Here is a 22,813-nt window from a genome sequence, read left to right on the forward strand (position 1 = left end):
TTTTATTCAGAGAGTCTCTTGTAATAAAGGTTGTTGGCTTCTACAAGGGAAAGGATACTACAGCAGTAGCCTGCTGCTTGAAAATTAGCTAATCCTTTTAATCTCAATAGCAATGTCAAATTCTAGACATCAATCTTATAAACATAACAAACTGTTATAATTATTATGTGGCAAACATATTTGGATTTCCCTTATGTCATCATTTTGTAGCTGAATCTATTAAAACCAACTCACTTGGTATAAATTTCCTTCAATGTATTCAGCTGTTTGGCTAAAGCATCTGCTTCTTTTTCCTTTTCCCTTAGTTTGTTCCGCAGTCCTTCCATTCTGATTTGCCATTTTTTACCTTCTTCCCATCTAATTATTTCCTCCTTGGAGATCTGTGAAGCACATAAACAAATTATGTGCTTATTTTTGAATTTTTTTCTTAAAGCAAAATAAGCAAACACGTTAGAAAACCCAGAATGATACATTCTTCAACTGTCAATTTAAAACATGAAGCCATAGCAGGCATATACTATTTACCTTATTTACCATAAGGTAAATAGCAGGCCCAGCTGGATACCTTAAGTATGCTGTAGTGACTGGTGCATAAAGCTGATGCAGTTTAATGCTATTACCAAGTTCTTCCTTAGCTTTTAATATTCATTTTACAAAAAAGGAGTGACACATTTTATGAAATTAGACGTGCTAGTGCAATGTATCCTTTTACTTTGAATTACACATTAGTAAAGACAGATTAAAGAAAAAGAAGTGTTTTTCTATGCCAATTTACAGCAGATCTGTCTTCTGTAGCTCACCAGGAGTTTATATGTCCCTGCTGCACAGCTGTATGATTGGTCATTTTAGTTTATTTTTTCCTATGAGAAATGGAATCTCTACTTAAAGTTACAATTCAGTAACTATAAATTATACAACAGTTAAAACCTGTACCTATGTGATCACAAATGGCTACTGAAAAATCAGTCAATATTCCTGTAAGCAATTTTTTTTTTTTTTTTAAATTGGACTTTTCCCTTCTCCAGTTAGCCCCTGTACCTTCTTTTCTGTCTTCATTCTAAACAGTTACTGCTACTAAGGGACAGACAGAAAGCAAAATCTTGGAAAAAGGAAAAAACATGCCAAGTTTTGAGAAAAATATTTCTAGACACTAAGCAACAGGTATTTAAAAAGCCTCAAATTAGTTGGAAGCATAAGTGCAGGCCTGGAATAATATTTAATATCATAAATAGTCTGAATGTCATCATACAAGCATGCTATAATATTCCAGTATACTTTATGATTACTATGACAAACCACTAGTTAGTTACTGAAGTAGTAAAATAACAAGCAAAACACCAAACAAAACAACTGGTAAAATGAACACATCTCCAATCGCTCAGAAACTCTTGTATGTGGAGATCACTATTGTGAAGAATAATCACGATACATCATCCCTTTTAGGATTCACACTTTTGCTCCTAAGTACTTCATGTTTTTATCATTGCATTGATGTCACAAATGCACATTTGACAGCACTTACCAAATCAATTTCATTGCTACCTATAAAAACTTAGTTTTCCAAGATTTGTAACGGATCTTTAATTCTACAAGAAGGGCAGGAAAACATTAATATACCAGTACTAAGCAACAAGAGCAGTGACAAAGAGGGAAACAGGAAGAAGTTACAGTAATGAAACTGCTTTTCTTATCAAGTTTGTTTGGTTGGTTGGTTTGTTTTAGATGCAATAGGGAGAGTTGAAATGCCTAGACCTAGGCTGATGATGCTTTTCAAAGCCATGATCTGAATATCACATACCTTGTCTTCTCTTACACCTTTTTTTTCTGTTTCTTCACACTTCCTCTCAAGTTCACTTTCCAACTTCTTAATTTTTTTCTGAAGTGCATCTATCAGGTTTTGTTCATCAGCTTTGCTCTGAAAAATTACAAACTTTTACAAACTTAAAGTTTAATGACTGCTACCTGAGTATTTTTGTCCACTCAAAAAATAAGAACTTGAATTCCAATTGGCAGAATTAGTTTACAACCTAAATGATCTTTTTAAAATTATCTTTAAATTATTGAAGTATTGGAATGTAACTTTGCATTCTAAACTGAATAATCAGCAGCAAGTAGCTGAATTAGAAAAAAATATTAGACAATTCTACTGCAAATCCTTTACTTTTCTTCTGAAATTGGAAATAAGGACAGCCAGGAAGATCACAAAATTCCATTTTTCAAAGAAGCTTTGAAAGTGGTAATTCAATTCCTCAGACTCTTTCAAACATATTTCAAGGAGCAAGTATTTTTCATCCTCTTGCTTTTATTTGAGGCATGCCTCCAACAGCAGAAGCTAATAGCTCACATGTAACCCAGCTGATGAGCAAACAAATTTTTAAATCAAGTATAAGTCTCAATGCCTGCCAAAAGTACTTAATCTTTCCCCCCAAAACCAGCACATCTATGCAGAAACTTGACCAAGATGGAACATATTTTTAAAAATCACTTCTACCTGAATGCTATTGCTTAGCCTCCTAATCCGTTTCTTCAGCTCTTCGTTTTCTTTTTCCATTTCATTTTTTTCTCTCAACATTTTAGCAAATGCTTTTTGTTTCCTCTGAAGTTCTTGGTTCAACTCATCCTTTTCATCAGACAAAGAACTTTCCCTGGTTTTACTTATTTTAAGGTTATCTGTAAGTTTTGTAATCTGATCATTTAATTCCTCTATCTGTGTCTAGAAGAAAACAAAGAAAACAGCAACCCCCCAAAATCAGGATTATCAACAATACAACAAGGCAATACAATGATATTACCTAGTACTCACTGTAAGCCCCTTTGTTTGTCTGTCGACAATCTCCTGGACATTCATACATGCCTCTTTTTGTGATGCAGCAGAAATAATCTGCTGTTCAGCATTAGCAGTCATTTCTGCTCGTAGTTCCAGAAGTGCTTTACTCAAAGCCTGAAAATAATAAATTCAAGTTCTTTTAAGTGAAGAAGCTGCTAATATGAACATTATAAAACAAGAAAAGGCAATTATATTTTACTATGTTATAGTATGCAATTATAGTCTACCTCCTGCTGTACTATACATAGAATTCTTAAGCATTAAGCAACATTAAGTATTTATGTGACACAGGGATTAAGTTTTGTTGACTAACTTTCTGCTGCTTCTCTTTTATGGCTAACTGGCTCTTCAGCTGTTCCACCAGGTTTTTCAGCGTTGCTGTGGGTGCTCTATTATTTGCTTCTTTTTGGACCTCTAGTTCAGCTTTCACATTTGCTAATTCCTTCTCCATCTGAGATAACATGTTCCTCAATTCATTTGCTTCATCTTTTAGTTGTTCCACATCAACTGTGTGCTTTTCCTGAAGCCTAATAAAAAAAAAAGCATTAATAGGGTACACTGCAATAATTAAGTTAGCAAACTCCAAATAAATAACAAGGGGCATGATGTTATATTTTTTGTTAAAGCAAATGACACATAGATTTGGAAACAGCAAAAAAAGACCGACTCAACAAAGGCGGCCTCCATTTAATAAGAAAATTACTCAAGAAGATCAGCAAAATGAGATTAGAGCATTGTTCATTCTAATTCCTGGCCCTAACAGGTAAAGAAAGCATCATACTTTTCTCCTTTTAAACAGGGGTTAAATTTTTGTGAGTTTAAACTTGTTACGCAGCAAGCCCAAATGGATGCATCGGGGGGAAAAAAATCCCAAAACACAAACCAGCAAGTATCACAGTAGCTTAAAGACAACTCTCATTCTAAGACTCCTTGAATACTTTCTTTTTCACTGAATGGCACAAAGCTAACAACTGAAAGGCATTTTTCCAAGCCACAGTTTTTCAGCATTATCTGCGATAAAGGGCTACAGAATAAAAATAATTTACAATTACCAACCATAGTAACTCTTTTGAGTTAGTTTTTTCAGCCACATCTTAAATTCAGCAAAAACATGTTCAATTTGATAGACCAGTCCTGTAGCAACAATACATAATTGCCTTGATTCAATCCAATTGTGACTTATGTTAACAGTCTAAAAACTTACTGGGCTCTGATAGTCTCAAACTCTTTGATTTTCATTAAAGTAATTTGTTTTTGTTTCTCCAAATCAGATGATGTTTTCTTTAATTTTCCAACAAGTGAAGCAAGAGAATTATCCTGTTCTGCTACAGTTTGCTCCATTTCAGCTAAGCGGAGAAAATGTTTGTTGTTGGAAAGTGATAAAGAAGTCTTTTCCACTAACTCCTGTAAAACAGAACAAATACATGTGATAAACATTTTAAGCTTTAAATCAAAGCATTAGTGATGCATTTTAAACTCAATCCTGAATACAACCAAGCATTAATATCTAACATGTTTATTTACTGAGATGTGATTCTTAGTCCACAGAGAAAGCAGTCACACTGCTTTGAAAAGAGCTCTGTGCATCTAATGATCTACAGAATAACCAGTTAAATACAGGTTTTGCCTTATTATAAACTGTCAAGCAAAAATTTGTATTGAAATGGGTTAGTTTAACATAACCACAGATCAAATGAAAAGAAGAGAAAACAAAATATACCTTTTTCTCCTAGAAGTCTCCATAAATAAGGATGATATGAAAAATGCTCATATGTACCGAGGTGGTAACTTTGTTTTTTTACACTTGAATTCTAATGCATCTCTTGCGAATTCTCTCAAGAATAACACAATAATTCTGTATCAACCACCCATTTATTTTTCCTGTCATCATTTATTACTTACTTTTGACTGCAAAACTGTCCTTTTGAGCAACAATTTTTAAAATTTGGGAACAACTTCACTAATCCCACAAATACACATAACTCACCAAAGCAGTCTGTTTGAATTTATTAAGGGAATTGTCAGTATGCAAATTTAACTTCTGGTGTAGAACTCTAAGGTCTTCTTCATGCTTCTTTGCTATTTCCTCTTGATCCTGTTAGTTCAAAATAAAAATATAACTCTACTCATGCACACTATTCCAGAAAGTCATGAAACTACAGTACCTTCATGTTGATTGCTCACTCATTGATCAGTATTGCTCCCCAAATTTTCCTCTAATTCTGGCAGTTTTAAAAATTCTTTTCTTCCTGCTATAATCAATTATTTTTTTTTCCTTTTTAACAATATTGGGAAAAAATCCACTATTGCAGTTTTAAGCTATGTACCAAGTAGTATGGTGCAACAGGACAGGAGCTGAAGAGCAAAACAGTTGGTGTTAGTCCTCACCAACTCTATCAATATGGACAGTGATATCCATACTACGTACTTTTCAGGTCTATTTACATTGGACTACAGTGGGATCCCATGGATTGAATGTCTGCTAGCAGACAGAGCACAGTAGGCTCATTTTTAGACTGCATCTTCTGGTTTAGTTCCAAACCAAAAAACTTGATTTCTCCCAGAAGAAGTAGCTACACGTGTTAACCCAAGCACACTAAGTGAAGAAGATAGGAAGTCTGCTTTAGAAGTGTGCTCTTGATCCAAACACACTAAAACTGATGCATGTTTAGTCTTGAAGTACCTCTTAGACATAAGGTTTATGCTTTAAAATATGCTTTAATGGTATAAAGAATAAAGAATATAAAGTATGCTTAAATAATATAAAGTATGCTTAGGTACACTGTTTATGCTTTAAAATATGCTTTAATTTAAAATATACTTTAAGCATATTTTCCATAAATGCATGTCTTTCCTGTACCTTCCAAATTCACTACCAGATGCCGTCCAGAGATCATTGTTGCAAGTACTGGAAAATCCCATATAAATATACAATATACTGAGACCACTTCTCACAGCAGAATTTTAATTTTCTTCCTGTCACACTAATTTAATTTCTAGACAGACATCATATACATAACCTCTTGACTGAGCAAGCCTCCTATTTTAAGAAGTTAAAAAATTCTATACGAACTTTCTACATAAAAATTTACTAATTGTCTCTGTTCTGTTGCCTCTGAGGTCAGAAACTTTTTAAGATTTCGCTAGCAATGAAATAAACAAAGAATCAACTAAAACAACTTAAAAATGGAAGAAATTTTGTGCAAAAAACTTAACTACCTCTCTTGCTTTAGCAAGCAAACGTTGGTATTTTTTTAACACTTCCTCCTTTTGATTTAATCGTGCTTGCATATTTGCAATGGTTTGATGAGCAATTTTTATGGCATGACGGTACTCTGGGTCATCTTCTTGTTTGCCTAATTCAGCCATTATTTTCTCTCTTTCTGATGTTGCAGGTAATTGAAGTCTTAGTTCATTTATAACTTTGTCTCTTGATAAAACATTTTGTTCAGCTTTCCACAGAGCAGTTTCCTTTTCTTTTAATTTCTACAACGAAAGGCAATTGTTGCATTTCCAGCATTCAAACACTGCAAAAAAAATATCTTACTTTTTAAAAAATGTACCAGAAAGATTTGTCTAAATGCACTTATAAACACAAAATGTTTTGCACTCAGTTCTGGCTGTATGGGATTACTATTAGGTGAAAAAAGTCTCAGAATATCATTACTGTGTCTTTATGTATTATTTGCTTGGCACAAGACACTTAGGCAACTCATTTTGTGCTACCAAATTAAGAAGCTGGTGTTTTTCATATTTCTTAAGAACCACAAAGTATCTTCTGTAAAAGAATTTCAATTTAGCAACCCAAGATAAAAGGATTTTGCTATGCTACTTGTTAAGTTTAATGTAACACTTGCTAAATTTAACTAGCTATAGTCAACTGAATTTTGTACAGCAAAAGCATCTTACCCTACTAAATGAATGTTCTAAAATATTCAAAAATTTTCCCCAATAATTTGTTCCAATGGAAAAAATATTTCATTTTAGTCATGGTGTGATTATATTATTTACATTTTCTCTGTGGTATATAACTCTAAGGGATTGAACACATTTAAGTGACATTATAAAAGGATATTTATTATATATAAAAAAAATTAAAGGGCATAGAAATACAAACTTTGTCCCGTTATATGATAATTTATACATTTAATTACCTCCTCCAGTAATTTGCAGGTTGCCCTAGTTTCCAGGATTGTTCGAATATGCTCCCGAATCTTTCTCAAAGCCAACTCAAGTTGTTTTGGGAGTGGCAAACTAGGGTCTGGAACTGATCCTGTAGCCTCTTCTAACTGCACAGAAAGATTCATATTCATGTAATCTGACCGCTCTGAAAACCGTGCTTATGAGTCTATTTTTAGTTAATTCAGTGCATGTACCTTTAGAGCTGTACTAAGTATTTCATTTTGTTGATGATCATACAGGTCTAATTGGCGCTGCAGTTCTACTTCCCTCTGGTCCCAAGCCATTTGCCTTTCTTCATGAAACTGTAACAAATGTTTGATAAGGGTATTTTATTTATTGAAGGCAATAGGAATTTTATAACCAACTTAAAGAGAAAAAAAAAAGAGATACCAAAATGTAAAATACTCAAATGTGCTACTAAAAAGAATTAGGGAACCAAGATACAAACATCTATGTTAAAATCTTACTACAAAGAATCTTCCTTTTTAAAATCAGGTAGTGAAATAAGGAATAGGCTGTTTTTCTAATAGCATGCAGAAATACATACCTTGTTCTGCTGTACAATTTCTTCTTCCAGATTATTGATTGTACGTTCATATTCAGAAATTATATTACGCAAATACTTCACCTCTTCCTTTTGCTTGACTAACTCTCGATTGAGTTTAAGTTCCTGCAGATGGAGCTCCTCCATCTTCATATGCCATTCAATTACCTAATAATGAATGATACACTATTATATTTACCAAACCCACAGGCCAACTAGATGAAGCTACACTCTTTGACTTTAAGGCAGTGTGGCACTTATCCAACCAACAGGAAGAAAGAGGTTCTGCCTTTTTAAGCTTCTTCACTTCTCTTGAGTGAGGAGGCATGGCAAGAGTATGAAACTGCAAGAGGAATGACTGAAAAGTGCAACAGACAATTGGAGTGGCAACAGGTTTCCCCTACACTGACAGAAATGCATTGCAAATAATTTTCAGATGACCTAACTAAGCTATACCCTATGCATCTGTCCAGGCTGAACAAAAAAAGTATGCAAGAAGTTTGGTTGACTTTTCTAAAAAGCAAAGATTTTAAAAACTATTAAAAACTGCATGTATTCAAAAATGCACACGTATTAAGAATAACAGATATATTTATGTCAAAATGCTCTAGAAAAATATTTGAAAACTGGCTTAAAACTAAAACATGCCAAGAGCCCTACAACCATTGCTTACATGCAGACATCTTTAGTCATGACAGATATAACCATACTATATAATACACAGTGATCTGGAAGAGAAGTGAGAAAGCCTTACGCAAATTTCAAGGCAACATTGTTTACAATAGCAAAATATGATTAAGTAGAATTATATGAGTATAATAACATTTCTGACCACGCTGCCTAAATTATTGCCCCTGGATTTATTTAAAAAGACATGCATTTGTAGTGAAGATTTCAATGCAAGCTCATGGAACAGAACTTCAGAATGCCACTCAGTGTTTAATTTAATTTCATTCATAATTTAATTCAATTCATAATTTAATTCAATTTAATATAACTGAATTCATAGTTAGCCTCTACTTCCTATGACACTTAATTGGGCACAAAAGAAAATTAGTAAATGTGACTGCGCTGACTTTTACAGGGCAAATAACTAATGATGTATTACTTTTTTAAAATAGGAAAACAAAAAATGATAGCTGTCATATTCTAACAAAGTGTAGTTTGAAATTATTAAGTTCTATATTAAAACAGATATTTAGGGAACAAGCTGAACTGAAATGTAATTTAAATGCAGATCAGATGAACAAAGCTATTCAAAGTTGTAAAATAGCAAACCTTTTGAGCTCCTCTTGCATCCTTCAATGCACTTATTAATTCTTCTAAACTTTTCAGTTTTAAGTCCATCTCTAATGCTCTGTTTTCTGCATTTCGACGCTCCTGCTGGGCATGCTGAACTTCTTCCAGAATCTTCAGTTTGTCATTCTGTAGCTGAATCATTGTTTTAGAGAATTTTTCTTGCTGTGCTAAAGGCAGAGCACCACTAAACTGTCGCCGCAAAGACTGAACTGTCTGTTGTAGATGTTTGGCTCTGTTTCTTCCTTCCAGTCGGGCAAAATATAAGGCTTGCTCTCTCTCATCAAGCTTCTGCTCTAAACGTAGATTATGGATCTCCATCTTCTGTAGTTTCAATTTAAGCGTTTCCAATTTGCCTATAGCAACAGATTCACTACCTTGAAGGGCTATGATATGTTGATGCAGTTTTGCAATAACTGCTTTTTCATCTGACTGTGCCTAAGAACAAAATATATAGAACAAATATATTTTTCATTTTGAATATGTATTAACATATTACACTGCATTAGCAGTGTATATGTAAATATAAACAAGCTATTATTTTTTTGTATTTTATATATTGCATGTATTTTATTCCATAGATAAGAGCAAGAATTAGCCTCTAAAATCAGCTTTTTATTTTTCCACTATTGTTTCTACAGCCACATTTTAAAGTACACCTTTTCAGATACTGATCTTAAAAATTGTATCTTTCCAAAACACCAGGAAATGAGGAAGAAATGTATACCTAAACTTAGATAATATGGTAACGTAAAAGCTGACAAAAGTGTTGTATTTAGGGATTCAAACCATTCTAGAACATGAAAACAAATTCCAAGAAATTGTTTCAGCTAATAACAAAGCAATATAAGTCTACTGCAAATCTTCAAGATGTACAAGTAATTGCTTGTCTTGTAAAAAACGATCAAACTTTCCTGATATTATATTTCAATATTGACCGTGACCTATTAATCATACAGGAATAAATATTACCTAAATAACATGGAAAAAAGCTCAGGATCTGTAATAGCTGTACAGCTAGAAATGGAAAAAATGGAGAAGGGAATAATAAATGTAATATAGAACTCTTGAAAGGGTATGGCCACTACAAAGACCAGCTTGCTAAGATCCTTCTGAAATGCTCTTGCAGTTTCTTAATTCACTGTAAAATTACTTCATTTCTTCTCACTCCAGGGAAAAAATCCAAATTGCAGTGTTAATAAAGGTTGAATTTTACCTGATAGTCTAAAATTTGCATTCTAAGAGATTCCACTTCTTTATCTCTGTATTGCTGGCGTGCCTCCAGAGCTTCAACTTGCATTTTTGCTACATCAGACAGTTCTCTTAACCTTGCAGGAAAAACAAGGGTATTGTGTCACTTGAAACCACTGAATAACCTATTAAGTTTTTCTACATAGAAAATGCTAAGAAAATATGTTTAGTATGGTTCCTCATATCAAAATATTTGAAGACTTTCTTCTTTTCAGCATACTCTTCTCTACCACTCAGAGTCCTTGTTATGAAAATTCTTCTGTATTGCCTCTCAACTTTTTCACAGGACATTTTCCTGTAAGTTATACAGAAGTTTGGTAGCAGTAACCTACTCCAGGAAAACAATGCCATTGTTTTTACCTGAACTAAGCATCTCTGTCCGCTATTTCTCTTCCACTTCAGGACATAAATGATCAAAAAGTTTCATTCTCAAATCCCTTCTCTGCTTCCCCAACTCTAATCATTCATTTTCAGTGTAAAAAATCACTGCAAATATCCCCACAGACTTTGCTGTTTTAGGAATATAACAGGATTACATTATTTACTCAAAGACAAATGTCCATATCAACGTATCTAAAAAGGTCAGTTTTTCAATTTATGCATACAAAGTTAATATCTTTTAAGTAAATGGCACCCCGCCCAAATGCAGTTTCATCTTTGAGATATCTATGACTCTTTGAAAGTAAAAATTGCTTTCCAATTTCTTTTATGAGATTTTCATACATTTAAGGGAGGTTGTGGCACAGAAACAAAATAAACCTTAATTAATTAGTTTAAAAGTACTATTAATAAGTATCTAAGTGCATACTTACCCATGTCTATCCAGGCCAGCACTTAATTCCTTGTTCAAATCAAAATGAAGCACATTACTTTCTTTATAGTAATGAATTAAATTAAGCATTTTCAATTCCAAATTTGGCATATATAAATGCCAAAAAATGAGGCACTCTAAATTATCTGTTAGTAATACGTGAGTAGTGTATTACATAAGCCTATATAGCCTAAATTTTTGCATGCTTCCGAACATACTGCATTCAAAATTTGTTACTTCAACACTTACTTTGATACTTCAATCTTGAGCTCCATCTCACGCTTCTCTAGGTCCATGATTTGTCGTCTATCTGCATCACTTACTGCCTTACTTACACTCTTTGACAGTTCATCTCTTAATTCCTGTTCCACTTTCTGTGCCTCAAGGTTGATTTTGGTGAGCTTAAAAAAAATACAAAACCAGAAACAAACAAAATGGCATCCTAAGCACACAACTGCTCCCAACCCTGCCAAGAAAAAGCAGTGCCAAAAATATCTTTTCTTTTTTAGTCATTACAAAACACTCTTCAGCTGTGTTAAAAAACCAATTCCTATCCTCTCTGCTTAAACGTATTTTTGTTTGCAGCATTGCATACACATAGGAACAGATACACAGGTCGGCACAGAACAGGATTCTAAAGTAAACACAATTTTTATTAGTGAATTTTCTTAAAACCATTACCGCAATAACTTGCTCTTAAACTAAACAAACAAACAAAAAAGACTGTAAACACTTTTGGAAATAAGAAGTCTTACTTATATATTTATATACTGTCTAGTATATTGGGATTGGTAACACAAATACAGGTTATAAGTGCCAAGATTCACGACCGTGTAGTTCTTTTGTTCTTTTTAAAAAGAATTTTCATAATTAAGTGATATACTTCCAAGCAGCCTGATTTTTCAAGTTGATTATTAAATACCGAGTAACCAATGTTTCAATTCAAACTAAAGAGCATTAAGAAAGGAAAGATATCTGAAAAGCATTAGGCAACATAGAGAAGCCTCAGGAATTAATTTAGTAAATACAGTTGTGGCAGATTAATCTGATACCACTCCTTAATGAAATAACTGATTTCCTAAACAAACAACAAAAGTGTGGTGTATCTTATTATCTGCACTTCACATATTTGAGGCACTACTATCTGGAAAACTAACAGTTGTGTTGAAGTAAACTTATGAGTTTAGAAGGAGATGTCTAGTAGACTTCTAGTTATCAGTTCTTAAACTGATATCACTAACAACTTTCATTAATTACCTTAGCAAAATCTTGTTTTATCTCTCTCTCTCTAAAAAAAAAGCAGTGATGCCAGATTAGGAGGCACTGACGACAGGATTAAATGCAACAGAAAACATATGTCCTGGAGCTACAGAAATGAGGAAAAAAGGGATGCACAGAGGAACTAATAAGAAAAAAATGTGGCATTAGGAGTTCATCGACTCAAAACGAAGGAAGACCAGAAGACCTAAATATATCACAAGACAGAAAATAATATATGCAAAAGAGAAAAATGCAAGTGTGATCCTAGGGTGCATCACCTGAGGTATTTCTTAATGAAATAAATTAAATCATGCCTTCAGAAAAGGCATTAACAATACTGCTGCTGAAAAGCTTTATACACTTTCAGTTACTCCATGTCCCAAATTAATTCAAATCAAAGCAGTGTAACAAACACTACTAAAACTATCAGAGAAATGGGGAGTCCAGATAACAGCAATCTAAAATAGCTAAAGTCTAGCAAAGCACAAGGATGGGGAAATGAATACAATCTATCAACATTCCTGTCAATGTAACTATTGTTTTTCTTCCCTTGTGTTTAAATTATAGGCCAATACTGGCATGAGAACAAATGTGTACAACGGCCTATAAATAAATTTAAACTGGAAATTATAATAAAGTCTCCTACTATTAAATAATGAATTTATGGAACAAACTTCAAATATGAATAGTGGGAACAAAAAAATCTAACAAGATTAAGACTGATATGACAGGAATACTAAGGATCATCAGCTTCAATGGCACATGACTTCTATTCCTGTATTATAGATAATGTTTGGCATGTGACAGAGGAACATAGCCAGTCTGTAACAGAATCATGACACTATCATTTGCAAAAGAGATGCAAAGGTCCAAGATTTTTTGAATCACTGGTAATTAAGAGAAAATTAGCAGAAAAGGGATCATATGAATTAGACACAAGAAATAGCAGGTCAAGAACAGACCTTTTTCTAGCAGTCTGCTGAAAAACCAGCAAACTATCTGTCAAGATGCTCATCATGCGTTTTACAGAGATTAACTAATGTTTGAAATAAACAACTGATAAATTAATTAGTTATATTTTTTACAAATGTCCTGTGCATGCAAAATTGCAGCTCTTAAAGGCAGCTATATTTTGCACCATAAGCTTATTTGCCAGTCGTGATACAAAATAGATTAATCCTTTTTGAAAAGGTGAAAAATATGCTTTTAAGATGTCAGATGATGTTGTTAAACCTCAACAGATTTACCTCAGCAAATTTTGTTTCCAATTCAAAATTACGTTCTTCTATTTGCTTTACAGTGTTCCTTAAATGTTCATACATGCGTTGTGAGTGTTCTGCTCTCTGTCTTTCATTTAGTTCCTTCATTTCCAACATTGTGATTTTCTTAGAAATGGACAAAATCTCACTGTTGGTTATTGCTTTTGTGGCCTTGTCCATGGCATTGTCATCCCCTACATTAAAAAATATTTAAATTAGGGAATACACAAGCTGATTCAACTATGAAAATTATTTGCACCGTGAAGCAGGACATGAGTTTTGCTTTATCTCTGTCAGATAAACTTTATCAAAACATCTGTATTATTTTTTTAAACTGCAGGCATAGTTATCTTGCCTGATTACGTGTTTCAAAGGTATCTAATTTGAATAAAAGATTATTATCAATTATAAATGGATATATCTGCAACCATGGTTATTAAGACTGATAACTATTTTCAATGTAGCCTTTCACTTTATCCTTAATTCAGCTGGTAAATCTTCAGGAAATTTAATTTAAAATCTGTAAAAGAAATATATGTGGATGAGTTATTCTTGAATAATGGGAATGTAAACTGTACACAAAGAAGCCCCAACTAACAAGAAAAAATACTTTGTTACAGAGCATGAAACCAGGAAAAAGAAGTAACTTTCCTGACAACCTATGAAGTACTTTGACTGACAATCAAGTTAGAACATATTGCACCTTATTAAAAAAAAAAAAAATTAGGTGATGCTGCTTTACAAGTTCCAGCTTTTAAACCCTTGACCCAGTAACCCAAGAAAAGTCAATGTGGAACAGTTTCCAGAGGAAGATACCAAACTTGGTTTTGGTCAAATAGGTAAGTAAAATGAAACAAACAAACAAACAAATTCACCAAAAAAAATTGAGACTGTTAATGAAAGATACAAAATAGTTTTGACTTTTTTCTTTTGTTGTTGTTTTAAGGTACATCAATTTTAAAACATTTTAAAATATTACTTTTACACAGGACATACCGCTTGATTTTTAATGTTACAATATAACTTTCATACTTGCCCAGTTTAGTCATCTGTTCCCAAGCCTGTTCTACAGTGTGAAGTTTCTCTTTTGTGATCTCCAGTTCCTTATTCAATAAATTTATCTGTGTTTTCAAGGATTCATTCTCACGCTGTATGACAAAAAAGTTGCAACATAACAGCAAACTATTTAACTGTAGCAGACTGATGTTTAGTGTCTATAAAATCTTTTAAATTAACAGATTTTACCTATGCACGACCCATAATCTACATATATGGCAACAGAAAAGCGTAAGTTACCTCCTAAGTGTAAAAATGCTAGTCTTTGCTCTCTCTATGTTGTATCTTACTGTCAAGTAGTATTACCGTGAATATTTATCATCAGTGACTGTGATTCCTACAGTGTCTAGAATTAGATGAAGATATCTATGTTTGTCATACTAAACACTCCATTAACATTGGGAAAGAAAGAAGTACTTCTGGAGGATATTTCTTCCTGCACAGGATATTTAATCTTGCACATAAATACATATTTGAGACAGATCATATGCTTCTTTTAGCTCTTTTAGGCATCTAATATGATGCCAAACATTAGTTTTGTAAATGTTCCTTCACTCCTCCAAACAGAAACACAAAGTTCCACATTAACCAGTAAAACAAATCGAATACTTCCTATTAATTTTCAATTTCTTGTTTTCTAAACAGATTTTTAGTTTGCTCTTGATAAATGATTCTCTACCTCTGTGAAATTGCTGAAATAGGCAATGCAAGTTTTCATACACACAAAACCTCATAAAATAGAGAAGGAATCATTCATTCTTCAGCTAACACAAATGCACTGACCTGTTCCCAAGCAGACAAGTTTAATAGTTCAGTGAGTTTACCCACCACATGTATTTAACCCTTGTCGACCACAGAAACCCAACAGACAAGAACATGACATGAGTTTTAACTACCAGTTAAACTGCTACTTTCTTGGACTATTATTTCTGACATGAATGAAAAGCGGGAGGTAGTAACGTATCTTTTAAGTCAGCTTCACAGTTCTTGAAAAGAAGCTCTCTTCTACTTGAGAATAAAAGTTCAAAGGAATAGTTACATATTTGCAGTCCCTACGACATTTTGCAAACACATTGTGAACAATCTTTGGTTATTTACTTTTTTTATGGAAGTAAAATTCCAAAGTTTTACTGCCTTTTGGAACTGAACATTTCATTCTTGTAAGTCAGGAATTAGTAACAGCACTTACTTTGAGAGAAAGCTTTGAAAGTGTTTACACTCATTCTACTTTCCTTATGACCTCCAAAACTGAAGATGATAGCAAATATTCCTTCTGCCAGCCTTGTTTTGGTAATCAAAGAACTAAAAAAAACTTTGTAAGGGAACATACCCAGAGCTTAATTTAAAAAGCAAACAAAGAAAAAAACCAAACAACCAAAACCACCATAACAACTAAACAAAATGCTTTTATATATGCCCACTGAAATAAAATCTGGGACTTTGTGTATGTTTCTTAATCCACCGAAAAATACCAGGTAAGCAAATTAAAATTTGATAGCAACAGTAAGACTGGCTCCAACATCTCATACCCACTATGGAACTGTTATAACCAGCAGTTCTAGCATTGGGACTTCCGTTCTATCTTTCTGTTAAGTGAGAAGAAAAAACAATGCAGAACAAATGTATAAAGAGGATTTTTTTCTCTTAGGGATCAAACATAACGCAAATATTACCTCCATGTGTTCCATGTTTGTTGTCCGTTGGACGAGCAAGTTATCTTTTTGTAACATATCTCTGTATTTAGCAGTTAACGCATTATACTGCTTATTAGCCAGTTCTAGCTCAGACAATGGCACACTACCATCCAACACTTTTTGCAGAGCTGCAATCTTAAAGCTAGCCATTTCCTATGAAAATAAACAACACAATGGGTTACTAAGGTCTGGTAGATCTTTAAATAGAAAAAATAAAATTACTCCATGGAAAAAGAATACCACTTAATACAATGCTTTAGAACATGACACTAATTTATTTTACTAAATTACTGTCCACCTTTATAAATTGTCTGCAATAAACATTGACAAAATTTCTCTGGTATTCCAACTCACTGGGTAATTTTATCAATAGTTGCCTCTCAATCATAAGGCACTGTCAAAAACATATTTTATAAAGATGAGTTAATACAGGCCCTAGCAACCTGAAAGGCCAAAAAGTAAGATTTGGTTTCATATTACACTTTCAATAAAAAGAACTTGTTGAAGTAACTTCAGAAGGGTAAAACTGGCAGGTTTCATATTATGATGCTTATTTAAATACAAATAATGTTTTGACAAAATTTATAACAGCATTTAACAACCATTTAGGTAATGCATTCAAGAAACTAGTACTGCCTCCATTTAAAAAAAAAGTGCATTTATTCCCAAATTGTAAAAATAAAAATGGGTACTATTACTACTATAAACTATACCTTGAATCGTTGCAAGTTTCCAATCTTCCCTACAACTGCAGTCTCCATATGTGTTATTTCACCCTTTAGTTTCTCATTTTCTTTTCTAAGGTGCCGTTCCGTTTCAAGTAAAGTGGTATACTGCCTTGTTAGTGACCTTTCATTAACGCGTAAAACGGTTATTTTTCTATTATTTTCTGCAAGTACTTTTTTTGTTTCATCAGGATCCAGCTGAAGTGCACTGAGTAAATTCTGTAAAATAATTTTTTTAACAAGAGCTTTGTACAGAACTATGGTAAAACTCAACTATGCAGACAAGCTTTCTTGTACATTTTTTAATCTAGGTGTAAAAATTCTGTTAATCTGTCTGAAATAATTTCTTTTTGCTAATAAAACATATACACACACTCAACACATGCGTAAGCATACAATATTCTATTATAGGAAAAGAAAAAAATTAGATCTTCAAAATCATTAGTTTCTGAGGAACAGAAGCTGAATACATCTGACTCACTAACTAGAATTTTACTTAATGCTGACATTTTCAAAAGTTAGAACAAAAATAATTATTTGCATACATTGTCATCAGTCTTACCTTCTTTTACTAGAATTAAAACAAATGTGTTGGAACAATTTTCTAAACCAAACAGAATTCCTGTGGTTCCTAACAAACACTAATAATGTCCTACATTGAGGACCAAACCAGTATTTATAAAGAAACCACAGGACCCTTCCTATGGAAACATTGTGTGTTTGTGTATGTGTGCACACACATGTGTTTGCATGCCTGTATAAATCCCATGGGGAGAGGGGCGGACAAGGAAGAGAGGGGACTACAGCAACTCAGGGCACAGAAGGCATGTGAGCTTTAGCTTTGCTGTTGCACACATCAGCTTACTAAGGGGACAGGGAGTAGAAACTGGAGCTGTAAAATCCCAGATTCCTATGAGCCTAATGAAGAAGATTGAGCAGGTAGCTAGAAAAAACTCCTGAGTCCCGGAAGCCTGAAGCCATGGAAAAAATCTAGTTCTGTGACAACTGGCAAAGATTTGTCTTTTCTGATCAAGAAGCCTGTTTTCCTTAAGATTTTAAGAGCAAGCAACACATTTTAATTGATCATTCACAGTGAATTAATTTCAGAGAAATGTTTAATCTGAAAATGTTCACCTAATTCTAATTAAAATTACATATTAACAAAAAAATAATACTAAATAATAGTACATATTTCTTATCTTTGGATAGGATGTGTTTCTGGAAACAAAAGCTATTGGGAAACAGTAATCTCTTAAAAGATCTCAGCAATACTTTAATAGCACCGCTAACGTCATAAAACTCCATTATGTTTTAAAGACATTTAAATAAACAAATCCCAGAAATATCTTAATCCTGCTACAATCTACTCCTGTGACTCTGGAAATGCAGAATAAGATACTGAACAAATTAAGTAAGATGGTGCTCCCCGCCCACCTCGGTTTTTTAAACATACAGTACAAACATCTGCAAAACAATTTCAATTTCACTTTTCTGGAAATATATTTAGACTTAATTGCCTCAGGATACAATTATTTTGCAAATCAATTACAGTTACAAAGATGATTACAAGTAGGACCACATACCACTACGGTCACCCCTCAGCAGAAGAAAAGGGTTAGAACTCAGCTGTCTAAACTTGGGCATCTACCGTCATTTACAACACCTTGTGATATCCTTGCACTGTGTCTGCTTCTCTAAAAGGACATGTGTGTCCCATATGTCTTCTGTGGTATTTCGCAGCTTTTGGTATCTGCCCAAAGACACCCGAAGCCATCTAAAATTGCACTATGTCTGTGATTAGGAACCTGCATCAATTCCAGGAACTTTTAAATATCACTTTCTTAAAAAGTTATTTTTCACTTTTCTTAATAGAATATTGAATTCAGTCTTGGTGGAAGTAAATCGAAATAGAAAGATGAATTCTGTTTCCTGTTTTTGTGAAATACATATACATTAACATGTGAAATACATAACACATAACGTGAAATACATTTACATTAACAGGTAATATAGGTAGATAAATAAGATGTAATTCAAAGTAATAACCTTAATTCTTAGTATAAATTAATGTGTTTTCCATGAGGGTGCCTGCACTGCTCCTCCTCCCAATCAAACAGCCTAGATAACAACTGCTGTTAAGAAAGCAGTGTGAGTGTAAATAGTGTGTGTGAACAGAATACCTGAGACTGTCTGAAGACGGCATGTGCTCAAAACTGATAATGTTAAAGAGAAAGATGACCATCAGCCAGATTGAATAGTAACCACAAAGTTAGAGACTTAAAATAAAGTAGTCAGCTTGAAAATTAGTATAAAAGCAGCGTGAAAACTTCTAACAGCGGGGGCAGAGAGACTTATAATGCAGTAAACATAACCTAGTTCAGCTTCAGAAGTTTCCCCCACTGTCCCTGCATCCTCTGGGCAGATGTGAGCGCTTCCTCCCTGCTGGACACCATGAGCCTCCGCACTCCAGCTAATGGACTGGCGGTACCAAGTTCAACAAGTAGGGACCCACATCTCGAGTGTGTGTATGTGACCTCCTGGGGTGATTTCTCACCAGCGCATGGATTAGCAGACGGCAGGGAGGCACACGGGTACACATAACACCAGAGCACCCCCCCAGGTACACAGCACCCCGGAGCACACACAAGAGGTTGTGTGTACACAGTGAACTTGCACTCTCAGGAAAGGGGGAGTGTGCTGGTAGCCTGAAGGGGCCAGGGAGTGAATATAACTGTGTGAATGTGGATGTGAGGGATGAGAAATATTTGGGATTAATTCCTGAATGGTGCTTAGAGATTTTTAGGTCTATAGTAACATTTACATGTGTCTTAATATTGTGATTTACCTTTTGTATTGTTGATACGGATTCTGAATGTATAGTTCACTGATTGCTAGTTATTTACATTCCACTAATAAATCAATACATCACTTCCCTTCTCATTTGATTTGAATTGAGCAGTTTTTCCCTGCAACATTTTCCCCATCTAACAAATTGCAGTATTGTATTAAAACCTCTGTTCTATGTATTAAAACCTTTTTGAAAAATGAAAGCAACAAAATTACTTACGGAATATGCCTTTATTTTTGTAGCATCCTGTTCTTTTTGCTCTTCTAGCTTTTTCTTTTCATCTTTCATATCTTCTGATTCTTTCTGCCACCTTTCTTTTTGACTAAAACAGTAATTAAATATTTTCATTTAGAAGGATGAAAGACTTGATGATTTTTAAAACTGTAACTAAAACAGCAACCCTGAAATATTGCAAACCAAGATACTTATTTTTAGCAGTAATGTAATTTGAAAAAGACATTATAAATTGTAGATGAATTACTGAAAAACTACCCCCTCTGTTTAGGCTGCAGCTGGTTTAATGATGAAAATGATTCTTAAGTTAAAGTGTCTTATCTCTTCTTCACATGTGTACGACAGTGCACAGATAGAGATGCCGTACTCCCCCAAAATATACACACATGGGGTTTAATCTGCTTTAAATTACACACTTGTTATTTCAAATTAATTACTTTCTTGCACATGTCTTTGTAAAAATAGGCAAAGTTTAAAACTTTGCAAATAAAAACATTTCCACTTTAAGTACTTCTCTGGAAACTCCAGGTCTCCATTTTAGAAGGGAGACAAAAATCATATAACTGGCACTTACCATGCTGTGAGCCTGGGAATGGGCCTTTTCTTTTTGAAGCAGACTAGGCCCAGAAGATTTCAGCAGGTATTCACAATTTTGCCCAGTAATTTGGCTGATAAGATTTACAGCTAGATAAAATGGTTTGGCAAATAATCAATGACTCTTTCCATAACTGTTTCCTTTGCAAGAAGCACTTGCACATTCATTAGCTAAGAGAGACAACTTGCAAGGGGAACAAGGCTTCTGCAGTTCTTGAGAGACAGTATACCTAAGTTGATTTTGAAGTATTTTTAATTAATCATACAGAATGGTACAGTATCATAAGGAGAAGATTACTCGCTCATCCTCTGAGAATTCCCCACAGCATAGTAGCTGGCTTTTTCTTTAAAAGATGTTGGTTCAAGTTTCCTTCATAAAGTGGACAGAATTAAACTTAGGTTTCCCATATCCAAATTCTGCATTAGAGGTCAGACTTCTAAACAAAAGGGCAGGCAATGGCTGTAATATTAGCGCAATTTTTTCAATGGTTTTGCAAATCTTTCCTTCTATTACATTCATTTTATTTCAGATGCATAAAGGACATAATTTCCCACCCTAGGTTTTCTATTTCGGTGAAAAACAAACAAAAACTTAAAAAGATTCAGCTTTGCTTTGGCCCAAACTACTCTCCTCTATCCACTTTTATTTATTTATTTGGAAACAAAAAAGACGATGAACTGTTTATACATGTCTAATAAGGAAGCTCCTATAGACTGCATAGGATAGTTTAGGCTTGTTTAAACAAATAATCAAGGGTATTTCAGAAGTAGTATCGTCTCTTCAAAGATCTCTTAGTTTCTTCCATAATGGAAGAAAATGGAGGAAAAGGAAAGAAAATGCTCTGAAAGTGAGTCTTCATGGGATGCCAAGTCAAATAATCTCCTCCCCTAACTTCAATCTGTAACATGTTTGGAGAAGGAGCCTTGAATCATCATCTTATCCCTGTCATTGGAGATCTCTAATCTAGTAGTAAATGAGGCAGTATATTATAGCCTTTAATATTTCCAAAAAGCTATAGCTTTAATGCCTCAAACAGAGATAATGTTATTGTCATGGTTTACCCCAGCCGGCAACTAAGCACCACGCAGCCGCTCGCCCACTCCAAATGTCCCCCCCTTCCTTCTTCTTCCCCAGCTTTATATACTGAGCATGTCGTCATATGGTATGGAATAGCCCTTTGGTCAGTTTGGATCAACTATCCTGGCTGCCTCCCCTCCCAGCTTCTTCTGCACCTGGCAGAGCACGGGAAGCTGAAAAGTCCTTGACCAGTGCAGCAACAACTAAAACATCAGTGTGTTATCAACACTGTTCTCAGCACAAATCCAAAACATAGCCCCACACCAGCCACTATAAAGAAAATTAACTCTATCTCAGCTGAAACCAGGACAGTTATCTGGGAAGTCTTAACTGATTCAAAGAATAAACAGAAGGTCCTAAAAGATAAAACATCCTTATTCTAAAGGCTGTCCAGTGACTGTTCATTCCAATCCAAAGATAGAGAGGACACAACTAACAGTCTGTTAATGGAAGAACCCAAATCACGATACTCATCCCTATGCTCCGAACACATTAAAATCCTTTTTTTTTGACCGTAAGAATAATTTTATAGAAATCAGATTCAACGAAGCATATAAAGGAACTAAAAGTCTGAAAGAAAACCAACTACGAAGTCCTGACGATCTGAAATTTTGAAACAGAGATCTCTGACTGTGTTTGGACAACAGCTTTCTTTTTTTTTTCCCTCAGAAAAACTGTTAGGACCCATACTTGAAAGCAAAAGAAAATGAGGCTGAAGAGTCCTCGAACCTCTATAATACCAGGTTCGAATAAAATACAAGATATCGGATACAGAAAGCACAATGCAATCCTCATTATAAAGTATGCAATATGAAAAGAGTCCAGCAGAAAATGTTTTTGTAAGAGTTTTCTGCACCTTTACAGGACTAAAGAAAATATACGGAGTCCACATCCGAGAGCAGCAGCATTTATGACATTAACCAAAGAACTACTTCAACACAGCAGCAAATCTTCTATTCAAAATTATTAAACATTTAGACAGTTGAACTTTTGTAATTCAGAAAAGAGAACAATACCTTTGATATTCTTTATACAGCAAGCCTTGCTGATGACGAATTACTGCAAATTTTCGCTTGTAGTCCTCTACTGCATCTTCTAATTGTTTAAGTAACTGTTCTTTGTTTTCCAGTTCCTAATGATTATTTTCCAAATAG

At 34.0% G+C, this 22,813-nt stretch overlaps 1 protein-coding gene across 8 annotated transcripts in view; it reads right to left on the reverse strand.

Annotated features, from left to right (window-relative positions):
• Positions 1–22,813, reverse strand: part of CEP290 (centrosomal protein 290) — a 57,305-nt gene that overhangs the window by 14,348 nt on the left and 20,144 nt on the right. For 5 of the 8 annotated variants that reach the window (XR_012043016.1, XM_072864742.1, XM_072864723.1 and 2 more), the window contains 20 exons: positions 22,676–22,791; positions 19,973–20,075; positions 16,894–17,124; positions 16,160–16,333; positions 14,467–14,578; positions 13,419–13,624; positions 11,161–11,312; positions 10,066–10,177; positions 8,832–9,287; positions 7,557–7,721; positions 7,204–7,311; positions 6,982–7,116; positions 6,047–6,313; positions 4,815–4,922; positions 4,032–4,231; positions 3,141–3,354; positions 2,804–2,941; positions 2,492–2,713; positions 1,799–1,915; positions 235–380 (listed from right to left, as the gene is read on the reverse strand). Coding sequence is in view for 7 of the 8 variants with exons in the window: in XM_072864742.1 (XP_072720843.1) it covers positions 235–380; positions 1,799–1,915; positions 2,492–2,713; positions 2,804–2,941; positions 3,141–3,354; positions 4,032–4,231; positions 4,815–4,922; positions 6,047–6,313; positions 6,982–7,116; positions 7,204–7,311; positions 7,557–7,721; positions 8,832–9,287; positions 10,066–10,177; positions 11,161–11,312; positions 13,419–13,624; positions 14,467–14,578; positions 16,160–16,333; positions 16,894–17,124; positions 19,973–20,075; positions 22,676–22,791 (3,482 nt within the window). In the remaining variant the exon portion in view is untranslated. The remainder of the gene's footprint in view (positions 1–234; positions 381–1,798; positions 1,916–2,491; positions 2,714–2,803; positions 2,942–3,140; positions 3,355–4,031; positions 4,232–4,814; positions 4,923–6,046; positions 6,314–6,981; positions 7,117–7,203; positions 7,312–7,556; positions 7,722–8,831; positions 9,288–10,065; positions 10,178–11,160; positions 11,313–13,418; positions 13,625–14,466; positions 14,579–16,159; positions 16,334–16,893; positions 17,125–19,972; positions 20,076–22,675; positions 22,792–22,813) is intronic. The other 3 variants (XM_072864733.1, XM_072864761.1, XM_072864752.1) reach the window with 3 other exon arrangements.

This window comes from Ciconia boyciana, chromosome 1 (genome assembly GCF_034638445.1).
Source record: "Ciconia boyciana chromosome 1, ASM3463844v1, whole genome shotgun sequence".
NCBI classification, from domain to species: domain Eukaryota; kingdom Metazoa; phylum Chordata; class Aves; order Ciconiiformes; family Ciconiidae; genus Ciconia; species Ciconia boyciana.